General features: G+C 39.1%; 1 protein-coding gene across 1 annotated transcript in view; it reads left to right on the plus strand.

Moving 5' to 3' along the window:
- The window catches only part of SMS (spermine synthase), a 102,593-nt gene that overhangs the window by 13,499 nt on the left and 76,391 nt on the right, over nucleotides 1-12,703 (plus strand). The window contains exon 2 of the mRNA XM_075196566.1: nucleotides 12,121-12,241. Coding sequence (XP_075052667.1) covers nucleotides 12,121-12,241 — 121 coding nt within the window. The remainder of the gene's footprint in view (nucleotides 1-12,120; nucleotides 12,242-12,703) is intronic.

The raw sequence follows: 12,703 nt of genomic DNA on the forward strand, positions 1-12,703 counted from the left end.
AAATCCATCTGAATTTCTGATAAATTTTACCACCTCAAATTCTAATGGCAATTCTTAGGTCAAATACTTTTGACTCCATAGAGTTGAGCCTGGTGGAAATGAACAAAATGGAAGAAGTTGATTGTTGCTTCTATCAGACCTAATTGTCAAGATGGTTTTTAGATTTTTCTTTAATTCATTGCGTTTGTCCAACATAAACTTCCTAACCAGGACAAATCGGTGTGTAAATTAAACCCATTGTACAATTATTATTTTTTTTTGAGTTACAAGCTCGTTTGGCTAGAGGATCTGGATCACTACTTTGTATTCAGAAAAGCCATGTCTGATGTGTATGCTGGATGTACAAAATTAATTCTCATAATAAAAGGTAATAACCTTAAAGATGTTCTAAGTAAGGGTCTAGTAGAGAGAACCTTGATATGATATACATCTGATGTTTTGGTTGTGAGCAAACTTGCTTGTTTATCAATTAGCCTTTTTTATTTTGCTACTGAAAGAGTATTTCCATGTGTTTATCATTTTTAAAGGCCTAGTTTACACTTTTTTTTGTTTTTTAGGTTACCACCCAGTTCTGACTCTAGGAGGGTATATTTACTAAACTGTGACTTGCTGCCTGATTCCAGATTCTAGCTGTCATTTTGTAGAATGTACTAAATAACTAGCATCTGATTGGTTGCTATAGGGAACATCTCTACTTTTTCAAACGCGCAGTTTAGTAAATATACCCCCTAGATGCAAGTTTTTGAGATTGATTTTCAACACCGTTTTAGGGCTGGAATCTGTTAATGTGATGAAGGCTATTTGTAGTTTCTTTTACAGTGTAAATATGCCCAACAGAAGATCTAACTGCAATATGAAATGAAGGAAGTAAAATGTATATTAAGTTCATTGACATTACGCTGTTGTAACACATCAAACACTTGTCCTCTGCTCCATACCATGAAAATATCATCTATGTAATAGAACTAACCCAAAATGTGCTCCTGACCTTTGTTATGCTGACATGGAGCATAAGCTGTAAAAACTCCCCCATAGCAGAGAAGAAGGACATTTTGAATATGCTTGTAATTATGATCTCCCTTATCCAAAAAGCACTGCAAAGCATGTTAATGTAAGGATTAGAACATGCTGCTACTGGTATGAGCTATCACTATTTTAATTCTTGCGTCCCGACTGGTCTATAGGCAACTCGGATGCTTTCTCTTAACCTGTTACTGCGCTCTACGTATCTACGTCCCAGCTGGTTGCTCATCAGCCAAGACACTTCTTCCAGCTGTTCTTGCTGTCAAGTGAGCCGCTTACCCTATCACTGCAGAGGGACTTGTTTGTGATGTAGCCCTGTGCTTGGCCACCAGTACTTTAGCCCACCTGCCGGTGATGGCGTTTGTTTCTACATTCGTGAAGCCTGCTATTCTGCTGACGTAGGGTAAATCCTGTTGCCCGACGTCTGCTGCCCGTTTTGACCTTTATCTTTTGTTGCTGTACCTCCTTGCTCACTATGGGCAGTGAGCAAGGAGGTACAGCTGAGGATACACCAGAGAATAACCAGATAGAATGCAAATGGTAGTGTCAGGTAGCAAGCAGGGATAACCAGACAAGCCAACGATATGATATACTGATAATAGTTCATTGTTGTAGGGTACACACTACTGTAATATTGGACCAACCGGTCGTTTACTTCTTATTGGCTCAATAGTCGACTGAATACCCAGCCTTAGTTGTGCCATTCTATATTGTGATATGTCAATTTCAGTCTTTGGTGCACCTTATTTGCCACTAATTATTTTGTTTGTTGTTACACACACTGATATACATTTTGTTTGAATCCAGATCCAGTTAGCCAATTTAGTTTGAGTTACCAGGAAGGTTGTATATTGCTTTATTTCGTCTCCTATATCAACTATCAAGATCTATTAACCTTTTTCATCTTTATGGGCAAACTGGATTTGAGTATCTTGTTTAGAAGTGCTTTGAATCCCATGTTTGTGTTATCTAATAAATAATTGTGTATATTTTCACATTATTTACTTTGTATTACTTGTGAATGTGCTCAACACATCAGGGTTTATTTGTTTGTTTTTGAGATTTAAGTATGTTTCTCAACGTTACTGGTAGAAATTTTGACTATTTTGCTTGTGTTCAAACAGGAATACTAAATTGCACACACAATTTACATTTTTAATTACATTTTCTCTTGTCACCATTAATTTTATTTGCTAGGCTTTGGTCATTGTTTTTTAGGTTGGGGAAAAAAATGTTGTACATCTTTTAATACTTCCTAAAACAAAGCTGCAAGGAGCATATGTTTGCTTGGCTGTGTAAATTCAGTGAATTAGACTGAACATGTCACGGGCACTAGGAGTCTTTACCCAGTATCACCCGCTGATGGTCTTATCAGAGCAGTAGAGTTGGTATATGATACTCTGATGGCAGGGTGATAATGGAACTGGAAACAGCAGATGGTTAGAGAATGCTCAGAAAGTCTATGACTAGCAGCACTGGTAAGCAATGGGTAACTGAACACGAGGATCTGGATGGACAAGGACACGTGAGGGTAGTCAGTGGTCTGCGCACGGCAAGTTGTACCACTGCTATAGTGAGAAGAATGTCCAGGAGTAATAAGGAGGTGGAAGTCAGCGGTCTGCGTATAGCAAGTTGTACCGCTGTCTGTAGTGAAGGAATGGAATCCAGGTGAAGGTAACGGGGAAGTCAGTGGTCTGCGTGTAGCAAGTTGTACCACTGCTTATGTGAGAGGATATATGCAACTGGTGACACAGGGAAACAGGAATCAGTGGTCTGCCTCTAGCAAGTTGTACCACTGAATATATATGTGAGGAAGGACACGAGGAGATAAATGCTATGCAGAGTCTACACGGGTACACTGAACTTGATCCCACGTTGAACTGCACACAATAATAATACTGAATGAACAGCACTGCACAGATAAACAAAGTCACTAGAATAGTCCAGCAAAATGAAACACAGTCAATAATAGCAATAGTCTCAGAGGATGGCAACTCCGGAGGAGAACAACTCAGTCCAGATGGATATGCAATACACCAGCACAGTCAATGAGAAGTATGCATACCGTGGTTCAGATGAGCAGGCTGTTAGAGATAGCTGCAGGGATACTGACGAGATGAGAAGTCCTTGCAGAATGGAAGCGGCAGGTAGGTGAAGCGCACTGTAGGTAGGCCAGCAAGGACGACAAATACTCAGGAAGCAGTAGTATATCGAATTGAACAGCAGGAGACCACGGGAGAGCTGAAGCGATGTAGCAGAGCTGGAAGCCGAGGAGCGTAGACTCGATGCTAACAGGCAAGTTGACACAAATGGACACACTGTAGAAGCAGTAGGCAGCCGGTCAGCTGACGGCAGGTAGAATGCAGACTGGAGCGCTGAGACGAGCAGGACTCTGTAGACACGCTGAAGTAGCTAACAGGAATCAGCTGGAACAGTAGCGATGTAACACAGGAGAGTTGAAGAGATCTGTAACTTGTTAGACACACGGAGGCAGCGGGTAGGAATCCGCTGCTGGAGTCACGATGAAACAGGAGAGTTTGCAGTAATCTGTAACTGTAGATACACGGAGGCAGCGGATAGGAATCAGCTGCTGGAGTCACGATGAAACACAGGAGAGTTTGCAGTAATCTGTAACTGTAGATATACGGAGGCAGCGGATAGGAATCAGCTGCTGAAGACACTAGGAACACGAGGAGTAGAAGTGGTCTGGAAACCGCAAACAGGAATCGGCATCAGCTGAACACACGAGCAGGCACTGGAACACCTTCAGAGACTCGTGAGGAATGAGACTCCAAGATCAGGCAACGTGGTATTGACCACAGGTGCTTAATATAGGGAGTGTTGCCTGATCAGCCAATTAAGTTAAAGGAACAGAACTGAAGGTTAAAAGGGACTGCACATGCGCAGTACCTCATTATAATGGACGGACACGGTTACTAGCTACCTTAGAAGTAGCACTCACAGTCCGGTGAGTGACAGAACATAGTGAGTGATACAATATTTTTTATTTGTATTGTTTGAGATGCGTCTTTATAAAACTACATGATTATCCTCCCATCACATTGCGCTGTAATATATAGAAACATTTACTTTCTACATTTGTGTAAGTATTCAGAATAAACAGTTGCAAGGACTTGTTAGTATTACATATGGTTAGTTTGTCTTTTCTAAACCGTGTCTGGTTTTCAGTGTCATGATAACATTAATCATAGAAATTGTCAGTTACCACTTACATATTGTATGACATAATAAACTATTAATAAGGCAGACGTTCCTTATAAAGTACTTTTGGGTAGGTGCCAGAAAATGTGAAAGATTCATATAGGGTGACCGTAGTATAAAAATATCTGCTCTCTACATTTATCAATATTATATTTATGATTGGTCTTTCTACAAAAATCTTGAGCAAGGTTTTTTTTTTTATGTAGAACTTTAAAAATTCTATCACAGAATGCAAAGACAATATGAACATTGGGGTGAAAGTAATTGGCATCTTTACAAGTCAGTCAGAGAAAAGCAACCAGATATAAGTCAGATATACACTATGTTGACAAAACAACTCGGACACTTGACAATTACAACAACAGGGACTGTAATAACATTGTATTCAAACACATATACCTTAATATGGAGTTGTTTCCCCTTTTGAAGCTTTTTGTGGAGCCACTCTTTGTGGAAGGCTTTCCTCAAGATGTTGTAGTGTATCTGTGGGAATTTGTGCAAATTCATTCTGTAGAGCATTTACGGTCAGGCACTGATGTTGGATGAGAAGGCCTGGCTCGCAATCTCCGTTCCAATTCATTCCAAAGGTGTTCGATGGGGTTGAAGTCAGGGCTCTGTGTAGGCCAGTCAAGTTCTTCCACACCAAACTCCTCAAACAATGTCTTTGTAGTCCTTGCTTTTTGCACTGGAGAACAGTCATGTTGGAATAGAAAAGGGCCTTTTCCAAATTGTTGCCAAAAAGTTGGAAGCATTACATTGTCCAAAACGACTTGGCATGCTGGAGATGAGGGGCCTAGCCCAAACCCTGAAAAACCGACCCATACCATTATCCCTCCTCCACCAGAGAGGTAACGTTCTCCCGGCTTCCGCCAAACCCAGATTCGCCCATCTGACTACCAAACGGAGAAGCGTGATTCGTCACTCCACAGAACACGCTTCCACTGCTCCACAGTTCAGTGTCCGTGTGCTTTACACCACTCCATCTAATGCATGGCATTTGTCTGGTGATGTTTGGCTTGCATGCAGCTGCTTGGCAAAGGAAACCCATTCCATTAAGCTCCCGCCACACTGTTTTTGTGCTTACATTAATGTCAGTTGAAGTTCGGAACTCTTCAGCTCTGGAATCAGCAGAGCGTTGGCGAATTTTTCCCACAATGCGTCTTAGCAGTCGTTGACCCCGCCAGTGGCAATCGCTTAGCCGATGACAATAACACCGACAGAGCACACCTACAAGAAAAAAATTATTGAATGAAAAAACGACGGGTGTTTTGACAGACTTGCCTTAAAAACAACTGTGTACATCTCCGATGTCAGCAGTAGGCTGACAGGACCTCCTTCCGACTGGCCAGCTGAAAGAAATGCTGAAAGTTGTTCTATTTTGATAATATCGGCTGATTACTTGAAAAAGGTAAAAACTGATTTAATATAGACCGTTTTTGTGAGTATGATCCAAATGAGAGACAATACCAAATACTATCCATATGTAATCCATGACACTCACTTGCCTAGTGGAAAAAACACTTCTTACTGAGGGGCTTACAAGTTCTTCAATGCTGTAGAATAATACAAAAAAGGAAAATGTGTGAGGTAATCTGAAAAATGAAGGGGAAAAGGAGTGAAGGGTAAAGAAATGAAATGCTACCCAGTTAAAATTTTAGGTGATCAGGCCCCTTTCCAATCTGCCCCATTGACTCACGTACAGACCATTAACAGGTTCGCATTACATCTTACTTAGTATATTTGGGGTTAAATTTATCAAGCTGCAGGTTTGAAAAAGTGGAGATGTTGCCTATAGCAACCAATCAGATTTTAGGTGTCATTTTGTGGAATGTACTAAAAAAATAACGTGTTTACTTTTTCAAATGCGCAGCTTGATAAATTTACCCCTTGGACTTAAATCAATATATCCTCCAATTAAAAAAAATTCAAGCTTTGCTCAGTATATATGAAATGGACATGGAAAGATAAACACAATACTAAATATTATTATTGGTTTACAAGCACATTAGAGGGCAGTTCCAGGTATACTTTAATACCAATTTGTTTTTATGGTTGCTGGATTACTAACTACCTCACATCCTGAATACCAGTCACAGATTAGGGAAATGATGTATACGGCTAGCTTATCTCACAGGTCTCTGGGCACCTGCATGTCAATTAAATATATAGCTCATAGCGTAGCTCTTGTTTCATTTACATAGTAGTTTTACCTATACACATAACTACTTTAGAATAGCTTTGTAACAGGGCATCAAACAACCTTAGTGCCTGTTCTGGAGAAACAACTACAGGTCATTCAACTCAGGTCGGCATTCCATATTTAGCTATTTAGATTCACCACTCTGTCTCTTAAAGAGGCCTTGCTCACTGTCGTGAACATAGAGAACTTGGTTATATGGGTTAACCCATCACATAATTGTGGGGAATAAGGCATAAATCATAACTGCAGTGTTTATTTGATATATCAACTGAATTCATTGATAAATTGAGCTACTATGGTGTAAAATGCAAAGTCAGAAGCTCTGGTGTATGTTTGGTGGCTCTGCACATCCCGGTGTTAGAAGATAGCAGTGTTACCTGTGGCAGCTTCAAAGGCCCCTGCAGTGAACTATATCCTGACACAAGTTTTTTTGGACACCTGAATAGACTTTTTGGAGCCGTTCACAGCTTGACATCCTTGCAGACAAAGGCAGCATTTGACTGCTGCCTATACAGGTATATAGAAGTATGAACTTCAAAGAGAATTTCTTCATATTTCATATTATGGGAAAGCTGTGTGGTACTCCATACTGAGTAGCAGAAATCTCTCCTAGGTTGTGAATTATACTTGCTAGCTGTACCTGGGAACAGCTATAATCACTTGTCTTTGGGAAAGGTATGTCCCATTGTTATAATTCCATCATGTTTGGTATTTAAATGTGCAGGAGATTATGACTGGTTTATTAAAGGGGGAGTTATGTCTCTGGGATATATTTGTGAAGAGTTACCAAAGATCAAAACTTTAAGATCAAAATATTTTTTTATCAAAAATATTTGTGAGCAAACTATAGTGACACCTAGCGGACATTCCTGCCCCCCTATTAGCATCAACACTGCACCTGTGAAGGCCGTCCCATTTAATTTTGCTTAAAAGAACCTGTGTTTTGAAGGGGCAAATTGTCAGATACCAGAGTATGAAGGGTTAATTGTTTAGCTACCAGAGCACAAAGAATGCGAATAATTAAGTCATAGGTTTGCTATGGGCCTTATACGTAGCTGGCGACAGTTTGCTGAGAGGTGTGGAAGCGTGAGTCTGTTTTGGGAAAGGGACCAGTAAATCTATAGCCTTAGAGAAACAGGTGAGTGTGAGATTTGGGCTGTAATCCCGTGTGTTCCCTTACAGTAGCTTCCAAGTCACGAGTGCGCAGAGGGCGGTTTGTGACAGAAAAAGGGGATCAGGAGCAGGTTTTCGGACGACATAGAGGTGATATACTGTATGACTGTTCGAATATATGATAAGATATTAAATGTGGGAGCAGCAAGAGGTGGCTTATCCCTGACCTTCACTAAAACTTATCCTCCTTATCAAGTGAGTTTGATAAGGTAGAAGAACATTTACATATTCATTTGTGATTGTAATGCAATGTAACGTAACATCAGTTTATTTTACCTATGCCTACAGCTAACCTCCGCTTCGGTCTGTGGCAAAATTGGTTTCCTAATTAGAACAGCAGAATTAATTTGGAAATGTAGCAAGAACCCCTGGCTGATAGAATTGACTGTGCTCATTTTCTAGCTTGTGAGAGAGCCATTCATACCCTAATGAAGTTCAGCGCTTGGCACTAGGATTACATTTTTGTCCTTGAGGAACAAATTGTATCTTACAATGTAGGTGGAGGCTTTTCAACAAAATCTACACAGAACACAAAGAAGAACTCTTTTTGTAGAAACGAAAAAGGTCTCCAGATTTGCATGATAAATTCTGATCTTAACAATTTGCTCTCCTTTTGTACAGGGGTACAATTCTGGTAGCCAAAAAGCCACACAAACAGGAATTTAAATTTTATGGACCTACCATTTCCTAAGTAAAAATATTTTCCATTGACTGACTTGATTGTCCAGCAACTTAAGTCTCTTCATTGTAGTCTACAGAAAATCAGTGCTTTGTTGTGTTTTTTTTTTTTTTTTTAACTTTTCAAAATGTGTTCTTTCTTTAAACAGTTAATCCATGAGGTCACTGTGATGTGCTCAAAGCTGGTTGAGGTCCATTTTTCATTAGATTACATTATGGATTAAACCATTGTTTGCTCATCATTTTGCACATTGTTGCAATGAATGAATGGATATTTATGGAAGGAAAGGAAAGCCATCAATCAAAGCTTATAACCACACTTCCTTACAAAAGTGCTTTATTTTAATATTTAGCCCTTCATGATCTTTCTGATGAGCTTGAAGATAAAAAAAAAAAAGTGTGATCGTCGACTCTCTTATATTTGCTGTTTATAGCTATGAATGTGCGTTTCTGTTGATATTGCTGATGAGGTGCACATTTGCCTATTGGCCTGGAGAGATGGGGTTTATACCAGTGTAGCAAAGCTTGATGCTAGAGTCTCCTGTATCTCAGATCTCTTTGCATCTGCATCATCCACCATACAAGCAAGTATGTTAATGTTTTTTTGTATTATATATTTTTTTTATATGTAAAACTAACCTCAGGTGTACTATAGAGAATGTTTGTCCTCCAGATCAATTATAATGTTGATGGGAGGCACTGTTATATGTAACTTTTTTTACTTTTGTTATGACTGCCATATCAACACTGGCATGATCTTGGCTTTCACCATTACTGCACTCTAGTAAGGACCGTTAATGTGTATCATTTGCCATTTGCAAATAGTTTTTTAAGATGTCTCTCAGTATGTTTGCGGGGATAGATTGTACATCTTTTTTACTTTTTAAATTGTGTACAATTAAAACCCTAATCCAGGGTCCAGAAAACTTCTTCAAATGTACATGAACACAACTTAGACCTGGCATGGTGCCGGCCTCTTCAAAATTCATATTAAATCCATTGTGAGGACCCTGGGAAGGAGCAGGACCAAATTGATTGTTTTGTGCCTATTTAGGAACGTGAGTGTGTGTGTGTGTGTGTGTGTGTGTGTATATTATAGGCTCCTGAATGAGTGCTTGTGCACAGGTGGAGTCAGGAGGAACAAGTCATGCCTGCTCTGTCTCTCAGGCAGATGATTAAATAGGCTGCTGATTGCCAGATCACCAGCAGTTAGTATGGGTAAAGCACAGCGCATGTTCCAAAGGAAAGCCCACTGAGCATGCTCAAGAGTTCTTCTGCAGATCTATCATAAGTGCACATTCTCAGTCGTAACCCATAGTATCTAATTAGGTTGTGGCTTTCATTAGTTTACACTAGAATGATAAAAGCTGGTGTTTTGATTTGTTGCTGGGGTCTAAAGCATAGCATTGGTTTTGCACACTAGTGTTAAACAAACCCCTAGCTGTTTGTCTTTTTTTCGTATAACCTTGCAAATTTCTGGTCTGGATTGTGTCGGCACTCAAGAGGGAAGATGTCAGGAGTCTGTGGACTTCTTTTTTTTTTTTCCCCCCCCTCCTAGTTTTTGTGTTTGCAGACAGTGGGGACTTTACATATTGAGGTCAATGGTAAGCACATGGTCCTGGATAAGGTTAATAACAAGCATTTGTATACCAGATGGAAGTGACAGGTCAATAAGAGATCCATACCTGCTTACATGAAATACATTTTTTAATTCTAGCTAACATGGTCATAATTTACCTTACACTACAATTTTAGAAATTAAATTATAGTACAAGTGTTGAAATGTTTCTAGAATTTGTGCATTTTTAGGCTTGATGCTTTTATATATGTCTTGTTTATTTTTTACCATATTTGGCATGCTAATGATGTGAAATGTAATAATTTGTCAGTTGTTTCTGGTGGAAAGCAGCCAAAACATTTACACAGAACAATGCTGGCATGGAGTAATCATTTGGATGCTGTAAATGTTTTTAGTTCAGTGTTGACATTTTTATCTGAAGTCTTCCTTCCTTGAATTCCCAGACTTTAAGTGCGATTTATATATTTTCAGAAAGTTTATCCAGAATGCTAGCATTGGTGACCCAGTGTTGCCTGGTGAGTAATGTGATGTTATGAGTAGTATAATAAAAGTTTGAAAGTTGATGGATGTTTATTCCGAATATATGTGGTTTATAGTGCAAATGCTATTACTCAAGTATTGTATATGCAGAAATAAATCTCTGTATGGGGATATATACTTTTTAAATCTATTTTTGACAATTTTATTAACTTTTTCCCCCTCACCAAGTAGAGCAGAACACCCAAGTCTGGGCTTTCAGTTCTGCTGCGCACATCCCCTGATGTGTCTTATGAAGCGGTAACTCATCCATTACAGTTCTAGGCCAGAATCTCTGAGGCAGCCAACTGCTGTGTATGGACCTATCCAATTTGTTGTCATTGTTAAACAAAGAAAAATTGTAATGATAGTAAACTATATTCAAATATATTACAATAAATAAATGGGTAAAGCATGTAAAAATATTTTATTTATTTTACATTACACCTGACGGGCCACTTTGCTTATTGGGTACCACTAGAAACAAGTTATATCACTGTTGCAGACTTTTGTGGGATGATGAACCAAAATTCATCAGTCTACCAATATACTGGGAACCAGTTTGTAATGAACGTTAGTTAGGCATTTTGAGTATTCGTTATGAACTCCCTCAGTGATTTCTATGATACTTAGTGAATTGATAGGCTGTACTTTTATGATAAACAATCAGCCCATAAAAAGGCTGCCACCTCTTTTTATACATACAACAAGTGCACTGTTACGAGCTTGCAACAATATATATTCACTAGAACAAATGACATGACTGAGGTAGTCATCTGTGTACTGGACCAGTGATCATGAGAATTCATCCTAATGTTGAAATCACAATGCTTATCTTAACACGAGCCGGGTTCCGATGCACTAAAAGTAACAGGATCAGTGGGAATAAATTCTTGTAACTGCTGTACTTTCCATCCAAAACAAAATGCAGCTCATCCATTTACTGGACACTAGTTACAATCGCTGAAGCACTCTCCCTTTCTTAGCCAACCAGATTCAGTTATTACAAAAGACATTGGCAGACAGCAGTTCTTATCATTCAGCAGGCTAGATGCAGCAAGGTCACTGTTGTATCCATACATGTGGGTGGCCAAAGTTTGTGAGATTTGTCCGTTCTTGTGCTCAGGCTGAGCAGCTGAATCGCTTCTGGATGACAGTGCCCTGTGACCATGCACACAGGCTAACTACAGTATGCCCAATAACCGTACAAACAATTTATAATAAGATCATTATTGGTCATGCTGCAATATCAGCCCAATAAGGGCCAATAATCACTGGAATTAAATGTCATACTATTACTAGTGTTTAGAATGAGCGCATGGAAATGGAACCCATTCGTTTCTGTGACCCCATTCCCACTTGCAGTTGTGGTTGGGAAACTTTCTGAACGCTGCCTGCTCTATTTTCTTGTATTAACTGCATTTTTGTCAAGTGTCCTTTGTTGACACCCCAACTGAGCGCTCGTTACCCCTGCATATCAAATGCGATTGTGTACCTGGAACTTTCCTGGTGTTTTCCTAAGGTAGCAGATGAGTAAATAGATCAAGTATTAACATTTAACTATAAGGCAGCAGAAGAACGATATTTTATGGCTAATCATCTTTATATCCTATGAGGATGTCTATTAAGTGGATTGAGACATTCTTTTAAACACTACTTACTATATACAGCAAATAAATATGAACAATTTTTTTTTAATGTTATTGTTTTCCTATCTCCTTGCCTTTAGCTGACGGAAATACCATTATCAAAGAGCTACAGCCCGTGTTTCAAGAGCATGGAATGACAGAGACAGTGCATCGATGGGCAGACCATGGCTACCTGGCCACATACATAGCAAACAACGGGAGGTAAGAGAGCAAATAAATAACGTTCTTGATATTTTCAATTCTATATAATGTTACTCTAATTATGAAAAGTTATATTCTGATGATGGCTGTCATTTAAGTAAAATGACCATATGTCTATGCAAAAGAGGCGTAAAGAGTCTATTTTTCAAATATAAACCCCCTATTATACATATGATTGTTTGCTAGGTACACTCTTTAGCACATTGTACCCAGCAGTTACTTTTTCTGTACCTCTCAGTCTTGCCAACATCAGCACATTGGAACTAAATAGCACAAAACCTATTCAACACAGGTCATACAATCCTTTTAAAACCCATTATCTCTGCTAGATCTTCCCTATTACCAGCATTCAGTGGAAACTGGATTGGAGATTAATTAATAAGCAAGTTACTGTTAGATCCAGTTGACATTTAGTAATGGTTCTGTGTACTCAAGCGTCCCTCTCACTATGGAAATCTGTGA

Source organism: Mixophyes fleayi, chromosome 2, assembly GCF_038048845.1.
Source record: "Mixophyes fleayi isolate aMixFle1 chromosome 2, aMixFle1.hap1, whole genome shotgun sequence".
NCBI classification, from domain to species: domain Eukaryota; kingdom Metazoa; phylum Chordata; class Amphibia; order Anura; family Limnodynastidae; genus Mixophyes; species Mixophyes fleayi.